Genomic DNA, 21,172 nt, shown 5'->3' with positions numbered 1-21,172 from the left:
GTTTTGCAGGTGGGTTTGGCCATCAAGCCTGGCACTACGGTCGAAGAGCTGGCACCGTGGGCTAACCAGATCGACATGGCTCTGGTGATGACGGTCGAACCCGGCTTTGGAGGACAGAAGTTCATGGAGGACATGATGCCCAAGGTAAGGATGAACGACAGGTAGAGTTAAAAAAAAAAAAATACAACCACAGCAACACAAACTAGACTTTCAAACCAGTGTTAATGTCGTCAGACGAAACGAAATATGTTCGTGAACGAGCCTTTTTCCCTTGACTAAGATGAGACGATACAATGTTCTAAAAACACTGACGAAAAATTGTGCCAATGTGCGTTTTTGTTGACAAATAAAAACAAGACGAAAATGTCACGCAAGAACAAAAACGTCCTCCTTGTTTTCGTCTAGGAAGTCCAGTCCTGCTGTCATGTGTTTGTGCCAGCAGTTCTTTTACTGTAGGCAATGTCACGGCCACACGTTCGATACCCTCTTGCTGCTCTTGCACCTGTGGCTTGAAAACAAACAGCATGCAGGAGAAACACGGAGTACGGACAGTGCGATCATGCTCGGAAGGAAAAAAGAAGACTGGACGTGTGGTCCCATTTCCATTATTTAGAAGCAGAGAAAAAGTCACAACGCCTCGTTTTGACGGATAAGAATATGTGCTGGAAGAAAATTAGTGTTTCTAATGTATATAAAAAATGAAATCAAGTGTGTATTGAAACAACAGACAAGACACTTAGCAAAGTTGCATTAGAGATGAATTCATTCAATTCAATCAAGACATTTAATCAATATGTAAGCTGTGGAACACAGGTGAACTGGAATTAATAATAAAAATAGAAAAATACTAAAATCTTTTGACTAAAACTAGACTAAAATTTTGAGACTTTTAGTCGACTAAAATATGACTAACAAAAATGATTTGTAAAAGAATGAACTTTGACACAGACTAAGACTAAATTGAAAAATAGGTGACAAAATGAACACGGTTTCAAACAACCCTGTATTGTAAGTAGCAAACATTGAACATGATATACTACTGCGTGGTGTTCATATGGAGGCATGGTGGACTAAATGCAACATACTGATTCCGTGTTGTGCTGCAGTTAGATAGCTGCAAGTGCTAGAGAGATAAAGTTAAAGAAGTCTTCATAATTATAACCACCTGTATGGCAATAATTTCCCTTTTCCTAATGATTACCACATCCCCAAAAACCTTCAACAAAAGAGCACAGACACAAAATATGCAGCACGCTGACTAAATCATGTTTTTTTGCTGCTATGGAGAATACATAAACAAGTTGACCTTTTGTGACGAAAAGAAATAAACCGCCCAGCCAACTCTCTGCGAGCCACCGCAATTACAGATGCGTGCTCCGTTCGCACTGCATTGCAGTTGTCGTGTTGGAGAGCACAGAGCTCAGACAGCTGGTAGGAGCTGCGACCAAGATCCTGGCGGGCCAAACTGAGCCGCCTTCAGCCAGAATAATTGTGGGATAGGATGGACAAGTTGTATAAACAGTAACTATGTCTCAACAAGGTCATTGTGTATTTGTTGGACATGGGAGACGTGTGTAAAAAATGTAAAACTAACTCTAGTTTTACTTTCTAGTCTTACGAGTTTGGTTTTATTATGGTTTTATTTCACGGCCCTGCTAATGTCAGAGTATCGTGTTGCATAAATGGTGTTAAGCCGGTTTTGAGCTCTTTTACTTCTGTGCATGTGACCCAGGTGAGCTGGTTGAGGAGTCAGTTCCCTTCGTTAGACATTGAAGTAGACGGAGGAGTCGGCCCGGATACAATTCACAAGTGCGCAGAGGTAAGGAATCTTAACAAAATAAAAGCACCTTTAGTTCAGTCCATTTTTTTTGAGCGTCTCCTTCATGCTCGTGTTTGCTTCAGGCAGGAGCCAACATGATCGTGTCGGGCAGCGCCGTGATAGGCAGCGACGACCCTCGTTCCGTCATCGCTCTCCTGCGCACCGCCGTGTCTGAAGCAATCCAGAAACGTTCGCTGGACCGCTGAGACGTTCGTCTTTGTGACGCTCTGCCTGCCTCCTGTCCCCAGCAACACAACAGCCAGTGGAACAGACATTTCTGGGGTAGAGTTTGTGAGTAGGGGCGGGGAGGGGGTCACGGTCTGTGGAGCTGACGTCCAAATCCAAATCTACTTTTGATGTGAGCGAAGTTGCACAGTGCCTCTATGAAACTTTCTCTGAACTTCATCCTGTCCTGCCACAATCTCCTCTCTGAACAGATAACTCAAAGTGAGGACGGTGGAGGTGACGCTGATCTCATATCTGTAAACATTCCTGAATCATTTGATTTACACTGTAAGTTCCAAGTATACATTAATAATGGAAATAAAACGACCCGAGTAGCACTGTGTTTAATATGTCTTTTAAGTTTTTTAAGTCATTATTTTGACTTAATCTGAAATCATGTTTCATACCTCATTAAACAGTTTTGGCTCTTTTTCACTGTTCTGTTGAAACAGACCATTAACAAACTACAAGTTGGTTTGAAAGATTAAAAAGAATTAAAGTGTGCATCCTGCAGTTTGACCTTGAGTGTGGTTCATACTATTAAATTGCAGTGTTGGTGAAGTACATATGGCATAAATACATAGCAAATTACTGAAAACATTGATCTTTTATATTAGTATGAGTACAGTCTACTAATTCTCAGTGATGTGGTGACACTTACTAGACTACCCGTCCTTTTATTTTGAGGTTGAAAAACCTCAGTATGTTAATATATCCTTTATAATGATGTCCTTTTATGAAGTGACACATACACTGTTTTGTATTGCCCATTATCAATCCATTATCTGTAACCACTTATCAGGGTCGTGGCGTATCCCAGGTGACTTAGGGTGAGAGGCGGGACAAGTCACCAGCTCATCACAGGGCACAACCATTCACACTCACACCTACGTGCAATTTAGAGTCACCAATTAACCTGTTAGGTTCGTGTATTTGGACTGTGGAAGGAAGCCAGAGAGAACCCACTCAGACATGCTCCTCCGATGAATGACGTCCGACTCTGCCACCTGTTCGCTCAAGGCAAACCAGACTTTTCTCGTCTGGTCTGGTACTGTCACAGTACTTATTACTGCACTAACATGTCCTACTTGCACTGTACCATGATTTTTTCATGTTTTTTTCCCCTTTTTGTAAGTCGCTTTGGATAAATGTAAACATAGACACGGGGTGAACATGCAAACTTCACACAGAAAGGCCCCGGGCGAGGTTGCTGTGCTAACCACGCACATAAAAAGCAATAATGTATAAAAAAAAAAAACATTTACTCAAGTACTAAACTTAAATACAGTTTGGAGGCATGTGTACTTTACCGTGTCTTTCCATTCTATGTTATTTTTAAATGTATGTGCTCCACTGTATTTCAGAAGGAATTACTGTACTATTCATCTAAAATGATAAAGTTACAGAGGAGACTAACATTTTACATGGAAAACATGAGATTCTAAGAGATGAGGGTTAAACTATTTAACAAGTGTCCAAATTTGCTCCACCTTGAGCAAATGCATCATGAAAAGACTCCTTACACATTATCAGTAATAACAATCGAATAATGTAATCCATATATGACTTTCCCATGAGCATATTTTGCTCTTAATTCTTAAGTACCTTTACTTAAGCCTTTGATACTTTAATACTTAAAACCGAGCTGTGTCACTGGCTTTTCCTTTCTTGTTGTTTCTTTTTTCAGACACTAGGTGGCGAGTTTGGACAAAAATCTCCTGTAGTTTGGGGTGGTGGGGCTCCCCAGTCAGTTTAAGAAATAATACAGTATAATTAAATTGTAAGCATATATTATTAATTTGCAAGCATGACTGCATACTTCACGCAGCTCTAGATTGGAAACAGTGCTGTAATCTCTAATGCATCGAACATGCTCAGTGTGAACAGTGATGCTGACTGCAGAGTGGTCCTCTGCTGAGAAAATGTCTTTAAACTATACCAAACTTTTCCTCAAATGTTCTCACCGTCAGTAGATTTAAATCAATACATTAATAAAGTTGTGGTGCATTTGTTAACCCAGACTGGAATGTAGAAGACAAAGACTGAAGACACATCTACAGTATCTCTCATCTTTTTGCCTGTTGAAAGAATCCCTCCTGTCAATGAGAATCACCCGTGACATACTTCAAACTGCAAGCAGCTCGTTCTCAATAATGCAGTGCATGTCTTGGAGGCAATTCACAGACCCGTTGAAATATTGATGCCTAAAATCTGTATTTTCATTTCAACGTCACACATAATGGCAGATAATGTCCTCGCTTTTTGCTCATCAGATCCTCGTGTGCACAGAGCTTCATATACAGTGTGTGCACGTGACGAGGGTTTTTTTTTTTTGTGTGTAATGTGTGTAATGCATGCGTCTGCGCGTCACGAGGGAATCTCTTGTGACCGATTTCTGTTCTAATGGATGATGACAGGCGTTTTGTACGCCTGTGTCACTGCCGCCTTGCAAAGACAAGGACACAATTCAGTGTGAGGGAGTAGTCAGCACCTACACATGCTCCACACTCTTTAAGCCATGTCGCAGTCTCATAATCAGTTAATTGACAGTGCCCCCCTCCCTCCTCCCCAGATTGTCATGCACTGTTTACACGTCGTTTGTTGATTTATTATGAAATTATAAAAGCGGAAAGAGAAAAATATGAGCACGAGCAAAGTGTATAGAAGATAGAGTGGGAGAGGCGCACACACATATCTCACATGCTGGGCCTCAACTTATACATCAAAGTCACTTATGAAAGATTGGCCACTCTGGTGCCATGACAACCACCTCCACAGGTACTGTCATTTGCAGTTAAAAGCAGTGATAGGTGGTGGGGGACAGAGAGTAGATTGGTCAGATGTGCATAAACACTTGGCCTTGAGATAACAACACACACACACACACACACACAAAGGGAAATGTAAGAGTGCAGATATCTAAGGTTAAAGATTTACTCAAAAAGAATGAGTCACAGACTGTCGACATGTACCGCTTTTGATCTTCAGAGCGCTGCAGTGAGGGAACGCCTTTAGTCTCTGGCAGAGTACCACAGGGTGTAACAACCACATAGCGAAGGTGGATAGATCCTCATCCCTCCTAAAGGCTTTTTCTTGATGGACTGCAGGAGCCCACAGGAACACACCACCACCACCACCACTACCACCACCACCACCACCACCGCTACAGGAAACAGCTACGTCTGGTTTGAGTAGGTGTAAAAAAATCAACATGTGAATATTTCACACCAGCCAGGGTCTCAAAACATCCTGACACCAGTATCATTAAGCACATCCACTATCGTTAGAGATGAATCACTGAATGAGGAAGCTTTGTATATTATATGCTGTCAAATTCGGCGGGCTCATCCAAAGATACTGTTTGAAGCAGATATTCGTCCCAGGGTAATGCAATTCTCATATTCCCTCCCTCCTTTTATCCCCCCCACCACCCCTTCTCTTGCACTTTTAGCTGCCATTTATTTTGTTCCATCTTTTCTCTCTCTGCCTCCGTGACTCACCCTCCCCGCCCCCCCTTCTTTCTGGGATCATTATATAGTAGAATTATGTCTCTTCTCTCCTCATCTTCAGCACTAAAGGCACATTAGTGAACTTGCTTCGCCTGCTCCTTCTCATTCATAATTACTCGGCATCCCACAGGAGAACAAGATGCACATCGCTGATTAGCTCACTCTTGTTGTTACCACCTTTACTCATGCAGCGAGGCCTCGTCTGATTGAGTTTGCATAGTCCTATTAACAATTAAAAAAAACAACTTGTTTGTGATAATATTACAAAAACATCTCTTTGCTTTGCCCTCCAGCACGTCATGTTGCTATATAGTATGTATCATAACTATGATGGGGAGGTGCAGGGTCACAGGGTAGCTGTTTGCCGTTGTTGTTTCTCAGCCCCTGATTATTATACTCTTGTGTGAAATGCTTAAAGGCATATACTGTGGGGTGATATTATGATCTTATCTTTTCTTACAGATGATAATTATTGATTTGCTTCTTTATATAGGCACCACTCTGCTTAGTCGGTCTTGGATGGATTCAAGGAAATGGCTGTCAGTACTTTGTTTTGTACAATAAATCAAAGCCACGTGTTTCACAATGCTTTCAGGGAAGGCAGTGTCAGTTAATCTGTCTGTCAACTACTCTGTGCCAGACTGAGACCAGAGGCAAGACCACATTTCTATAGTCTTGGTCTTCATTTAGCCTGAGACAAAGAGGACTCAGAGCTCATAGCTTTGCTGTAGATTCTAAGGTGTGTTTTCAGAAAGCTCTTCATACGCTCCTGTTCATTGCAGATACATCTCATGAATCCACCCTTGCGTGCACTGACCAAACACGAGATTGACTTTAGCAGAAAAGATCAAGAGAAAATGGCCTTGACAAAAACGTATCTAATAAATTCTAAAACATCAGCAGACATCCCACCTGTCAGGTATTCAAATGTTCATTTAAAATTCAGAATGAAACAAACACAAACAAATGACTGAAACAGTTAATTAGCTCGACGTTGTGAATCTCCAGCCTTTTCACGGAGCTTCAGAGACTAGAGAGACTAAATGCAGCACTCCCTGGGGAAGGTTGCCTAGTAGCAACCTTAGCATCAGTTTACTTCATCTTAGGCAGAGCAAGTGAAGAAGCACACACACAGTCTTAGTGTTTATCAAATATGGAAGCGATGAGAATATTCCAGCATGGTGTTTTTAATCCATAATGAATGATGTGGGACCCTCTGTGTTTTTGTTGTTTAGATGTCAGTTGGTGTGTTGGTGTGAGTCATGAGTTTTTCGCCCTGCAGTTTCCATAATAATCATCGTTAAACTCGAAACAGTTTTCCAATGAAGAGCCTTAACTAGCACGTGCAAGTATTGCTTCATTTTTATTTATTTTTTTTCTTCCAGCAGATTTTAAACACATCGCACTGCCCTGGAGATTACGAACCGCTGCTGATACATCAATAGCAGATTGTAGTGCCATTCCTCTGCAGCACAGGTGGTGCGTCTGTTCTCCCACTCTCCTAACTCACTTACATTCCCCCTTTACTCAAAGCGGTGCACTTACTTGAGATGTGAACACTAAAGTTTGTGTATTAACACGATTTCTCTCCCCGTTCGCATTGACTCACGCTCAAATCACAGTGACTCATACCATACAAAGCGCTGTGTGGTATACTAAGGTGAGTGCAACAAGCTGTGCACACGCCTCAAAAGACCAGTCACGCTTTGCAAGCTGTTAATTCTGTAGCTCCTTATGCCATCACCACTTGCAACAAGAACATATCTGTCCTGCTTATACATAGAGGATGCTGAGCGTTGCTTGTTGATCAGTCAACATGTTTTTATACATAAGAAATCGCCCCCTTCCCTTCACCTGTATGCTATTGATCTGTAACAATCTTCATCGATTTTTTATCTCTGTCCTTGTTATGACTTTTCAACACAATGAAAGTGTGAGAACAAAAAAAAAAAGCTTCTTCTTCTCTAACTGGTGATAAATAATAATCTATTTGCCTGAATGCTGCCCTGCTGCTCTGGATCGTTAAGTACTGTCTGTCCATGTCTGTGCCCTCTGGTGTCTGCATCCTCAGTGAGGACTATGGATTTCTGAGCGTTGCTTACTTTTATGCAAAACAGATCTTTCCTCGTAGGGTGTGTGTACGCTTGAGAAAATGGGAGAGAAAAAAAGAATCGGGGAGGAAAAAGTGGGACAGGAAGACATTCCTTAAAGGGAGAGCATTTTTTGCATCCTGTGAAGTTGTGATGGAGCTGGCTGACAATAACATCAGCAACATCAGTGTGCCTGCTATCAGCACCAGCAGCATCAATAGATCTTTGAATGTGAGGGCTCTTTCAGTCAAGACAGATTGTTTTGTCAAAGAGTCGACCAAAAGCTCTCGCAAGGAGAACCTGCATGCATCACAGCGCCCAGAACAGGATGCAGTGACTCAACTCCACAAGCAAAAACACAAACTATGATTTTTCTTGCACCGAATGCTGTTTTCCATTCGTGACAACATGAGTTATGGAACGGATGGCAGCATTTGTTCTTGGCTTCATTGGGTATGTGTGCATTAATATGAATTCATGACAGAGGCTTACAAATAGCATGGACGGGTGGAGGACGTAGTCTTTACTCCTTGCAAGTTGCGTGTGTGTGAGAGAGGGAGAGAAAAACACACATACTTAAGGAGTGAGCGAGTCCATCTGCATTGGATGAGTTATGAATGGTGAGATGTGATTTGCTGAGGCTGTCAAAAAAGTGCCTGGTTAACTTGCAGGAGGCCCTCTAAGCATCATTTATCCTCTGACATGCTGACCTATTCCTTCTCTCTCCCCTCAAAACACACACACACACACACACACACACACACACACACACACACCCAGCTGAACATGCAGAGTAAATAAACCCTCACGTTGTTGATGAGCTCAGAGGTCGAAAACCCACGCGGACTCAACAAGACAGCGCTGCCTGCAGGGCATTGACCTCGAGTAAGTATATAGTTAAAGCAGAACTAAACGGTTTGGAAGGGTGCTGGTAGTTGTCAGAAAATTGGATCGATATGTTGTTTGAATAATCTCCAAATACTGCAAAACGCATATGGGTTTGAAAGGAAAACAGGAAGATGCACTGAATGTATTTTATTGCAATAAACTGACAATAGCAAAGTGCCTTTTTTTAAATGGTCACGATGGCAACTATTCGATAGGATAACAAAAGGAAAAAAAAAAAAAGAAAAGAAACAAAAACAAACCATGGTCATATAAAAATACATCACTGAAAATAAAGCATCACTGGCTGAACTGAAAACATCACCACAAAACTATTTTACACCTAAATCTGGAGCCAGCACACAGCCAAAACATGCAGCCCTCAAAACGCAGCTACAACACTGTCAGAACGTCTGGAGGAATCTTGGGGAGGCAGCATTAATATTTTTACTACTAAAAAATAAAAAAAAACACCATCCAGTATCGACTGTCCAGCTCCGACGATGGCGGCGGAGTCGTGACATCCACGCCCTGCGCTTCCTGGCTAGAAGTCATCAATTTCACATGAATTAAATCTCAGATTTTGATTTATAGTGGCGCCATTTAAACAACCTGGGAATGTTCAAGATTTATAAAAAGGCAATCATTCAACCGACAAACAAGCTCATGTAGTTTTGCTCATGAAAAACTGAAATCAGCTTCCCTATTAGCATTTACTGCCAATGTGAATGCAAGTCAATAAGACATGCAACCATTACTGTCAAATCACCAACAGCTCCATCAATTATTCCTGGTGATACCGGGGGCTGAAACTGCACAGCAGGGCTTTCCTGCAGTTCTGATATATAAATATATATATACCTTCGACTTGCATTATCAAGTCACATGTAGCAACGGGAGGTTAAAGACTGTTTATATTGGAAAAAGAGAGGTAGTCCATACGTTGAATATTGCAGTTTAATGAGGCAACACTTGGGCCACCAGGGTTAGGCAAGCGTCCATGTGTGAGGAAAACATGACAACTCCCCCCTACAACGAGGAGTTAATTTAGCACGGTTGCCATGTGAGTTTATGTATGTGGTGGTTTTATACTTTCGGCGCCGTCTAGTCGGAGTTGTCACTTTGTTTTTCCTCTAACGTGAAAGTTTGCCTGACGCAGACTTTGCTGGTCGTTGCCTCATTAACAAGTTGGGAGCTTGGGAGTTTTCGGCGTCTTTGTGTGTCTTTGTACTACTTATCCCCTTTTTTCATTGTGTGTGTCGCTTTTTGTCCTTGCAGCCAACTGAGGTTGGATATGCACACACACTATCCCAATTCTCTGCTGAAGATGATTTATTCAAATCAATACCGCTACTGTGAAAACACTTGTAGACACAAGATTATAATGAGTGGACGGGCAGCTAATCGATGAGCCTGTTTTTTTTTTTTGTATACTCGAAAACGGACCGGTTACCTTGAAGAACGGCGAAGGACAATCTCAGAACTCAGCGGCTCGTGTCAGTATCAGCTACGTACGTTTGGCTTTGACATAAATCTGTTTAATGAAGTGCTGCATAAAAGCAAAGCATTAAAAAGACAAATATGAGCAATAATATCAAACACAGTCTCCACAACACCCATTCTTGAAATAGATTACTTCACAGGTTCAAAAGGGGGCATCTGGAATTGGCAGTCAGATATCGTAAAATGGCGAGGGAGGGAGCGGGCTTCGTGTTGACTCTTGGCTCAGGAAGTCGGGCGGGCGGTGGTGGTGGTGGTGGTGGGGGAGTGGTGGTGGGGGATATATGGGCATTGCTCTGTCACACAAACACAATGCTCAAAAGAGTTCAAAGTTTACAAAACATCAAAATTCCTCCTGCAGTATTGTCATGCAATATACATGTTGACACGATTGAGACAACGATGTCAAGTTTTTTCAAAAGAGTTTTTCATGTCCAGTCTGGCAGTGAAAGGGTTAGGGACCAGGGTTGGGTATAAGAGAAGATTTCACACCTCTCCTGACAGTTGCATTCCAGGGAAGGTGACACAGATTTCCAACCCTTCTGCCTTGCGTCAGGGGAGCCGAGGAGAACGCCTTCAAGCTAGAATCCGTGATTAGAAGACGTTTCAACAGTCCAGCTTCAGCTGTCTTTGATCAAACATCCTACCTAGGTGTTACATCACATTTCACTAAATAAACGCGACTCAAGCAAAAAAGCATCAAGTGAATTCATTTTTGTGTGACTCGTCTGTTTCATCTATCGTACACGTAAAGCCACAAGTTAGTTTTCATTATAGTTATAGATATACAGTGTTCTGACACTGACCAAACTTGACAATCTGGTATGAAATGCTACAGACTGCAATGCGCAGGACAAATCTAGCATTTCTACATCTACCACATTGCCAACACACAGGCTATTGACATAATCTGCTTGGTGCAGTTGCCTGGCAACACAAGCAGCACAGTTCTTAGAGAATTTCAAAGCAAAAAAAAAAAAGAAAAATCTTACAAAGCTATGCAAAGTAGTATAAAACAATAAATAGAAAAATCTTTAAAATAAAACAGAAAAAAAAAATCAAACATTTTGCTCACGCCCATCAAACTTTGTTTTCTTATGATGTGAAGGCTTCACTCCACATCTACACATAATAATCTTCAGTGTGGCCTTTAAATCAATTAGTTTATTAGTTTTTCAAACTAATATGCATTTTTATTTTTATTTTTTTTGAACTTCTGATATCTTTTAAAGACAGGACGGGGTGTTTATACTGGGCAACTTGAAAAAAAAAAAAGAATGTGCAAGAATTTAATTTAAGTCAATAACCTACACTGTGTAATTTAAGCAGGACAATTCAACAGATTTAATATGAGTGTAAAAATTGCCCTTTTGCCCACAAGGCCCATAAACCCACAGCAGGAGGTGGGCAGACATATTTACAATCTGCCTCATAACCAATCAGCTTTTACTCCCCACCCTCTCTCTTTAAAACTTCAAACAGTAGCTGCAGAGGACACTAAAAAAAAAAATCCCTTATGTTAAATTAAGTATATCTTCAGCAGGAGAGGACTGTTCATTTATTCTCCATCATTTCCGACGTCCCTCCCTCTCTTTCCTTCGCTGTCTCTTTTCAGAGAGGAGGTGGAGGATAGAGGAGCGGGGCAGTCTCTCACTAAGGCCAGAGTGTCTGGCAGTGTTTAAGTGGCGCACGAGGACCTGTTTCTGTCTGCCAAGGCAAATTCATTGTAGAGGCAGGTGGGCCAACACACATACACACATCCTCACTTTAGGACACAGGCTTGTGTGTCCTTGCCTTTGTCTCTATGCAGGCTGGCAACCAAGTCATCAGCTACTGAGTCAGTGGGCGCAGAGAATCACTATGGCAACCAACATAGTGGGCCAGGCTGTGGCTGCTCTTGGATCAGTGCTGAGACTTTTTTTTGGCATCCACTCAGTGCCGGAGTCGTTTAGATAGAGTTCCTTCTCTTAAAATGTTCTTCCCGGATTGGCCGGTGATCTCCGTGTGCGCAGTTTGTTTTTTTTTTGTTGTTTTTTTCCCTCTTTTGAAAAATAGACAAGTATTCAGAGTAATAAAAATCAAAATGCAGCTATGAGATTATGTTTCACAGAAAACAAAAACAAAAAAATGTGAGAGGCTTGTGATTCTCTCTCAACCTTCAGTTCGCACTCGTACAATTAAATCGTGCTAACATGGCACACCGACTCTAGTCCACGCACGCACACCCATACACACACACAAACACACACCGTTGTTAACATAAAACAGGCAGCCACCAGGGTAGGAATTTTTAAAACTGATCAACTGATTGACTAATTCAACACAGCAGTGAACGACAGTAAGGTCTGAAGGTGGAGTCCAGATCTGCTCCCTGGCATTGTGTTGGCTGTATCCGCGACGTACGCGAGGCAGGGGGCGAGGGTGCGGGCCCCTCGCTTAGTCGACGGAGCCGGGGTGTAGGCTGAGCGCGGGCGGGTCCAGACAAGTGGGCGAGTAACTGAGGTGTGGTTCTTTAATCCACAGGAGCGGGGCGCCGTTCTTGCCTTCTTGGCTCTTGCTGTTGTTCCGGCTCTTGTAGCGCACCAGCAGCAAGGCGATGAGGAGGATGCCGAAGATGGGGAAGGGGTAGAAGAAGACGAAGTAGAAGAGGGAGTCGTTGGAGCACACCACTGACTGGAGCGTGGACACTGTTGACAGACAAAGAAAAGCTACTACAGACTGAAATTGTACTCGCGTGGAATAAATAAAATCCATCTAGTTGTTGACACTTGCGGTGAATGCATTTGACATCTTTAGATCCAAGCACCGCTCTTGACCCCATTAATCACTCAGCGTTAGTGGTTAACAGTGGGTGGCCCTCTCTCGGCTCTGCTTTTAACTTAGCTTGCTCCTATCTTCAAAATAAATGCTGCAACCCGGAGAGGCAAGATCATGCAAGGCAGGGAAGACATGTATCATGTGTATCTGAGAGCTTCTTAATTGGCCTGTAATATCCTCTAGTTACACGTGCTGACAATGTGACAAGATATATACGGTGAGACATAACATCCAAAGAAGCTGCAGTTAATTACATCTTGTGCTATCTGCGAACATCTCTGGTCTTCGGTTGCAAGTAAAATATAAAGAAGACAGCCACTGTTACAAGCACAGTGTGCAGTTTCACCTATACCCAGAGAGCTTTAGTTAATTAAAGTCCTACCTTGTTGCACTACATTGACGGTAGTGAACCCAGAGTTGTTGGTGGTCAGGCGGTACCATGCATTGCGCGGGTTGAGTAGCCACTCCTCTACATGGCAGGAGTACCGGCCCGCGTCTGTTGGCCGGGCGCCTTGAATGGTCAGGCTGTACTGGTCGGAGGTCATCCTCTCAAACTGCAGGCGAGAATTTGGCCCCGCCTCCTCCCTGGGACTGCAGTTTCCATTCCCGAAAACAGCATCATGGCCGATGGAGAACACACACTCCCGCTCTTTCTCTTCGTCACCCAGCTGCTCCTCGTCGTCCTCGTCACCCGAGCGCTCCACGTACCAGGAGACGGAGAAGCGGGAGTCTCGGGATGACTGGGAAGGAATGCTACAGCCCAATCGGATGGAGCCGGACTCCTCCACCGTCACGTTTGAATCCATTTCCTCCACCTGCAATCGAACCTCTGCAGAGGTCCGAGAAGATGAGAAAGAGGAACACGTCGTGTCATGGAATGGTTGAGTATTTCTTGTGGATTGCAGACACAAGTCAGAATGTTTAGTCAGAGAGAATCTATTTTAACTAAAGCTGAGATGATTAGTCAGTTTATGGATTTGAAAAAGCAAGCATGTCAATCTCTGTTGGCTTAAGATTGTGCCATTTTGTACACAAAGTAACTGAGAAAAATCTAATAAATCAGGATATTATTAGATGATTTAGATAACTGCTGGTTGCATTCCTAAATTGAAATATTCAAATGAACAGCCAACAAATGATTCTGCACACAAACTTTTCAAAATGTGCAGAAATAAATAAATCCCACAGCGCTGCCCACAGCCATCACCGGTCTTTCAAGCTTTCCAGCCAGGTTAGATCCTGCCCCAAGGCTAGCGTGTCTATCTATCTGTCTGTCTGTAAGGGTATGCTTCAACCCTTCAGACGGCGGTACAATGACCCAGTTAAAAAAAGAATGACAGTAAAGACCTGTCTCGCTCGGGCTCCTCTCACACTGTTTGGAACGGTCCTTCTTGTTAAAGCAAAACGAAAAGCAGAAAGGACAGCGGGAGAGCGAGAGAAAAAAATAAATAAATAAGAAAAAAAGTACTGGCACACAAACTCCTCTCATCTTTCCTCCCGACAAGCAGATTTCTGGATGACTTCCTAGGTGGATGCATTTTTTAGCACCTTGATGAATATCCATTATGTTTATACAGCACTTTCTATTCATCTTATGTAGATGTTTATGTATCATTAAAATTGAAAACCTTACTGGCTATAAATAATAAACTTCAGTTACCGATGAAGTATTTAATAATAACCCAGTTCCTAGATGAGCCTCCGCACACAAGCATGTGTTCACTTTTTCAATCAGAGGTGAATCTTATCTGAAGCATGAAAGTAATCGATGCCCTACACAAAGTAATCTAATCTAATCTGATCTAATCTAAAATGCACATATTCTCTTTGTACGTGCTCAATTAATGTTTGAGCGGCGTCTTGTGTTCACCGTCTATGTTTTCTTCTGCCCTGTTGGCTCGTGACCAGACATTTTGATCCACACCTTCCGAGTTGGAAAGATGCCATATCAGGGATTTCACTCTGCATTATAAACAGGACACCTTGCAGAAGAACACCTTCAGCCGGTGTGACAAATATATTCATACAACTAAAGAGCATGTCGAGGATGGATGGGGCTGGTTATTATTCATTTGCATTTAGGGGGCATGGAGTTTGATTGTAGGCAAGGGGAAACAAGTTTGCGGTAAGAGAATATGTCAAAGTTTGGGTGGCAGTATATACAGTAGGTACATAACACATTTTGGAGTGCTACACGAGAGGATTAGGTTCTCTGTGTGAACCAGGCTCTGCCCTCTGGCATAGCATATGACAGCTGGCATGACTTCAACCCCATTTTTTGCCACCTGAGCTCTGCCCGAGGCGGGTGTAAGGTCACGAGAGCGAGACGGCCTTGAGCAGAGCGTGTGGGAAGAGGGAGGCAAGGTGCCGCGTAATAGGAGGGGGGTACTAGGTCAATAATGTACAGCAGGATAGCATGCAGGGCTAAAGAGGCAGCTGCTGCTTTCCTGCAGAGGGCATAAATATTCATTTTGTTAAAGACAACAACACTCCTGACCGCTTGCTCACCTGGCTGTTTGACCAGAACCTGCGTGAACCCCGATGACTCCCTGGCGAGTCGATACCAGGCTCCATCTGGATCGCTCAGCCACTCTTCCACCAGGCAGTAATAAGTCCCGGAATCGCTGTTCTCCGCCCTGTTCAGCGTCAGCACATAGAGACGGGGTGACAACCTCTCAGCCTGCACTCTGCGCCGCAGCCTCTCCTCGTCTGCGTAGGCGCCATACTCGAATGCCCCCGAGCGTTCGATTCTCAGCAGGAGTTCGTCGGCCTCTGAACCGCTGGCGCGCTTCACGTACCACAGCACGGCGTGCTGGGAGTCCTGGCTGGTCTGAGAGGCGATGGAGCAGTTGATCCTGACACGGCTGTCCTCCAGGTACACCTGAGACTGGTTGGTCTTTTGCACTCGCAGCTTGCTCTCTGCAACAGATTTAGGAAAAGAGGGGGTTCAGGAGGAGGGAAGGAGAAGACATTCGTTGCATCGGGTGCAGGAAAATGTGAATGCCGGTGACAGGTACACAATGCAATCTGTATTTTGTGACAGACGACCCGGAGCTGGGTTTATTTCTGGTGGCAGCAGGGCAGGAAAAGATAGTGGTGCGTGGGAAGGTAAGGCAGGTGACAAATAGAAAGGAGGAAGGAGGAAATGTCAAATCAAAGCCCAGTGGATGGGAGAGGTCTGTTGGTATCATGGTAGAAATGTAAGATAAGATGCAGAACGCTTGAAGAGACACTGGAGAAAGAGCGGGCGGTGCATTGTAAAGCAGGTCTGTGGATATAATTAGGTAACATACAAGACAAAAGCAGGGCAGGGGGTCTGTCAGTCTGCCAGGAAAGAAAGCAAAGAGAAGGAATGCATTTATAAAGTCAAACAAGGACGAGAAGAGAGCAGATAGATAAAAGGAGGAGACGATATAGAGGTGTGACTAAGATGTCAGGAAGGGAGCCGAGGCTGCCCTGAGTGCTCTGACAGGATTGGTTACAGCGACATCGGTTGCGGGATGGGATTAGCTGCAGGTACATCAGGTGTGACCGCGACCAGGGTCCTGCTGTCAAATGCTTGGGGGAAGGATTAGTTCATTTTTCATCCAATAAGACCTGCCGTTTATTTTTTTTAGATTCAGCAGTATATATACGACCACATGGCTACTTCTTCAGGAGATCTTGAAGGAGTTGAGATCAATATTAGATAATGAAGATTTGTCTCAAGCAATCAAATCAAATTAAATTTTAAAGAGATTCAGAAGATTCAGGAGTGAATCATAATCACAGAGGTATTTACCCGCACTCAAACAAATACCACACTGCACAAAACTGCTCACAACACCTCTATCGGCAGCGATCTTGAGTGTACGCAATAACAATTTGATTGGTAGCACTTTCGAGTGTCGGTACATGACTGACAGCGAGCCAAGAGTTGTTTCTTGGCTAAGCCCAATTTAGGGAAACAAATTCCCTTAATTGAGCTCAGCGGCAGACATGCAACTTGCGGGATGTCATTTTGCCGCCCCTTCCCACCAAAATGAGAGTGGAACACCTATTTCTGGATCAGAGAACAGATGTCTGCCAGAATGAACACACATATCGGATGATTTGCGAGCGCACCTGACAACCAATAAATAAAGAGGGGAGCTTTGTGGAATGTAAATTAGCTCCAATAAAACGCACTGCATAAATATTGCAATGCAGTCTAACTTTGCAAATACATATTTATCACAAGTATACAGCATCCATACGCTTCTTCCACTTATTCGTATAGAAGTATTTTTGTGGTGCCAAAACAGAGGTATCATATTTGGCACAAAAAATTTAAAACAATATCCAGCCTTGATCGGGAATATACAGTCGTATTAAGCAGGTCTGGTTAATAAAGTTGTCATCAATCTTTCATTTTCCTCTCTATGCTTCTCCTGCGTTCTTAAACAACCTTCTGCATCTCTGATTTCATGTACCCCTCCCAGCTCACACTATGCTTTGCTATGACTGACTGACTGATTGACTGCCTAGGGTCACAGCCATCTGCCTAGAAAAAAAACCTCACCATTATCCACAGATTGCCCGTACAACCTTCAAATGTTCGCCGTGTTTGTGATTCGTTTGCACTGTACATACAGTATACACACGTTGGGTTGCAAATGTCAAAAAAAGATGCACGGCTGCGAGGCGTCACCAGACCAACAACACCGCTGTGCGGCATCATTTCGAACTAGCATCTCAAATTAGTCATCATCGTTGCCTCTGTACCCACTAGAGACTTGGTAGGAAGCCTGACAATCTCCCCATCCGGAATTACTGCCGAGCCCCGCAGAATCCTGGCAATCATTTTTTTTGTGGGAGAATTACCTCTGAACCTCCTGAAGTGGAACCGTGCAGGATTGGATTGGCACAGGACAAAGCAATTCTGGGCTGCTCCTATTTGAAGTTTGAAGCCAAAAGAAGCTGGGGGCTTGAAAGCCTGTTGCCGTACATCACGGTTTACAGAAATTCCTTTTCAAAGCTAGAACAGGCTAATTAATCAAGCCCTATTAGGCAGCATCATGAGCTTTATTGAGTTATTATAACTACACTCACTCAAGCGGTGACAGGGGGGGGGGGACTAATAAAACTGAAGAGCAACTGGCAGAAAAGGAGGAAAAGGAAATACTTCATATGCCCCAAAACAATCTTAAATTCTCCCCTCCTGAATCCTCCTCAGTAAGAGAGCAGCCGCTTCACAGACCAGCCTGTCACATCCTTCAGACACGTGTCTATTTCCACCGAGAGTGAGGTTTCTTCCTCCAGCTAAAGGCACAGCCGTCCTACCACAGTTACATCAATGCATCTGCTGACGCCAGCAGTCGAAGAAAAGAAAAGAAAAAAAAAAAAAAACAGGCTAAAAAATTCTATATGATGTGTGCATGCAGTGTGTTTTTGTATGTGCGTCAGATTCGATATGCTGTGGGAAGGAACACTCCACTTCAAATCATACATGATTAACAAGGCTGCATGTGCATTAATTCCCCTCAACAGCGTGAGCAGTGCTGTGTTTCGGTCTGTCCGCATGCCTGTCAATACTTATTTTAACATTTGATCGCATGTTCTTTGCCACTTGTGTTTCTTTAATGAGCCTCAAGGGCACATCCACACAAGTAAAACAAATCCATAATTGGAAAACACTTGCTCACACTGCTCTGCATTAGTTCGCATGCCTGTCAGTGAGAATGAAATTGCACGCTCATTTTTTTTTAAATATATGCACCAGACTTTCTCCTATTTTCTTGTTTTGTTCTCCTTTTTGTGTGTGTGTGTGTTTATTTCCCCCCAGAGGAAAATGTCCTTGTATAATCAGGCAGCAGATAAAAACTCATAAATTTGAAGTTAACCTTAAGCATAAATCTTGACAGCTTCTCCCACCCTTTACCTGCCTCTGTGGTTTCCAGGGCAACCTTGTCTCCAATAACAACATGGTATAGCTAAGATACCTTTAAGGACCTCACTAATCTTTGTATTCCAGTAAAAAGAAAAAAGAAAGAGCGAGCCTCAATTAAACAAGCGCCGAGCCCTTTGTTTACATCACCCTGCATAAATTTAATTAAAAGTCAGATTCTTGTTCTACAAAGTGCGACGGAAGATATTTCATTGGGCTGAATAGAGATGTAATGATATGAGCCGTACCCAGACAGAGTGCCTCTTACCGCACAACTATCTCAGCTCCACTGGAGATACTCGTTTCAGCAGTTCGCCGGGCATGTAGCGTCGTTACAGCACACAAACAAATCCACACAGTGGAGTCACTAATTGGCTCATTGAACCCTTGTCTCACCCCCCCCTTTCCTATGTGTGCCCAATTTGTCTCGTTTAATAGCTACAGGAACGGCAGAGTTGAGACAAAGCTGTCTTCGCTCCTCTTTTATTTATCAGTGGAGGTGAGTACACAGAGGCTACAAACAGCGGACCAGTTTTGATGAAGAAGAAAAGCAGAAAAGTGCACCCCAAGCGCCAAAAAGCCGCACTGACACAAACCGCTGTTTATGAAGCGGAGCAGATGAAAACAAGTTTGAGTCCCGGGGGGGGGGAGGAGGAGGACTATAAGGATGCCACTGTGGCATGTCAGCGCACACGAACCCGCAGCTCATGCGCACGCATGCATGCCTCGCACAGAATTTTAGGAGGAACTTCAAAAGGAGCTTGGAAATTGCTTGGCCGAGTGTTCAGAGGAGGAGAATACAGCCAGAGATTGTAAATCAAAAGAGTGTTATCCTTTATCCTTTGCCGACAGAGGAAATTCAATTCAATCTCTTGTTTAATGCCGCTGCCCCATGTGAAGCCTTTTAATAGAAGACCGGTTCTAAAACGTCAGGGTTGAAATGTCCGCTTCACCCCTTTAATTCACCGCTCATGTCTTTTTGTTTTGGGCCAGCCATCACCTCTTCCCTCCCCTTCTGTGTTACCATGATCTATGTCTCTCCTGATCACACTCTGCCTAATCACCTGACGCTCGCATGAATATTCAGCAGCCTCACCTGTGGGTTCATGAATAATAATGAGGTGGAAATGAATTGCGAAACAGCAGAGGTGCTGGTGGGGTCTCCGGCTAACATTTTGGCTCTTTTTTAAATATAGTCTAAAATGTACTTAATGACCACTGAGCTGACAACCTATCCGCTGGGCCACAGATGTAATGCTGCTTAGTTTGAAGGAGGCCAGAGTGGGCAAGAGATGAGGGGGAAAGAGATATAAAAGAGATGAGAGGGATGAATTAAAGCGGAAAGGTAGATCCAGAGAGAGGGATTGGGTTTTTATTTATTTTTTTTTTTTTAAAAAGAAGACAGGATGAGGAAAAAGTGGAAGAGTTTAGGGATATATCACCAAACTGAAGAGATATATTTACAAGAGCAGGGGAGTGAGAGTGAGTGTGCAGAAGGAAGGAAGGAAGGAGAGAGACCCGGAAAAGATAAGAGAGATGTAAAAGACAGAAATTGTGAACATGCTCCTGAGGGGATTTTGGGAAAGCGGCAGGCAGTCTCTCAAGCGCCACTCCAGAGGACTTATAGTCTTAAAAAGGCTGCCTGCTCCGCCTTCAGCGTTAACATTAGCACAGCCATGGGCTAATCCACGGCCAGGACCCCAAGCATGTCAGGACTGAGGGCTTTAGACGCGCCCTGATCCCCTACAGAACAACTCACTTTGGGGCTGGCATGCTGCTCCTCGCCAACATCTGCAACTACAAAAACACCCAGAGGCCCGTATGGACCTGGCTGTCACAGGGGGGTGGGGGGGGGCATAGATCAGAGCAGGCAGCCAGTCAGAGGCAATGAGGGATGGGGTTCCCCCTTGACTGAAAAGTGGCTCCTCTGCTGAACTGGGAGCCTAATTTCTATGCTAATGACTGCGATGTATCTATGATCCCATTGTGTCAGAGGGATATTACCACTCCTCATCCCTCCTCTTTCCAGCTCCCCCTACAATACCATTAAGACCGGACTAATTATGGGGATCTGTGTGCACGTAGCCCAGACAGAGCTGCACGCACATGCAACCTCCACCCCCCCCTCCTATACATATTCCTATTCTCCACCATCAGTAGGAACACAGCGATGCATTGACTGCACTCTCCCTCTTCCTGCCTGCCTGCCTGTCTGAGAGAGTGACTGCTGGACGCAGGCTGGCCTGACGGAGGAAACGGATGCCGGAGGGTGGGGGTGGTGGTAAGACAGTGGGGTCAGTGGAGGGGAACTCTGGAAGATTTATGGCCCGGAAGAGGCAGAAGCTGGCACAGAGCAGAGAGCATAAAGTCAAAAATCAGATTGAACCGTGTGCCTGTGTGCGTGCCTGTGTGTGTGCATCTG

The 21,172-nt window shown here is 43.8% G+C and overlaps 2 protein-coding genes across 2 annotated transcripts in view; one reads left to right on the top strand and one right to left on the bottom strand.

Moving 5' to 3' along the window:
• Positions 1-2,387, top strand: part of rpe (ribulose-5-phosphate-3-epimerase) — a 5,291-nt gene extending 2,904 nt beyond the window's left edge. Inside the window, exons 5-6 of the mRNA XM_019263119.2 lie at positions 1,733-1,819; positions 1,903-2,387. Coding sequence (XP_019118664.1) covers positions 1,733-1,819; positions 1,903-2,025 — 210 coding nt within the window. The 3' untranslated portion in view covers positions 2,026-2,387. The remainder of the gene's footprint in view (positions 1-1,732; positions 1,820-1,902) is intronic.
• An 8,937-nt stretch (positions 2,388-11,324) lies between these two features.
• The window catches only part of igsf3 (immunoglobulin superfamily, member 3), a 63,815-nt gene continuing 53,967 nt past the window's right edge, over positions 11,325-21,172 (bottom strand). The window contains exons 7-9 of the mRNA XM_010749690.3: positions 15,354-15,764; positions 13,228-13,674; positions 11,325-12,715 (exon numbers count right to left, since the gene is read on the bottom strand). Coding sequence (XP_010747992.3) covers positions 12,465-12,715; positions 13,228-13,674; positions 15,354-15,764 — 1,109 coding nt within the window. The 3' untranslated portion in view covers positions 11,325-12,464. The remainder of the gene's footprint in view (positions 12,716-13,227; positions 13,675-15,353; positions 15,765-21,172) is intronic.

Source organism: Larimichthys crocea, chromosome XVIII, assembly GCF_000972845.2.
Source record: "Larimichthys crocea isolate SSNF chromosome XVIII, L_crocea_2.0, whole genome shotgun sequence".
NCBI classification, from domain to species: Eukaryota; Metazoa; Chordata; class Actinopteri; family Sciaenidae; genus Larimichthys; species Larimichthys crocea.
This window is presented reverse-complemented; position numbering and strand designations above follow the sequence as displayed.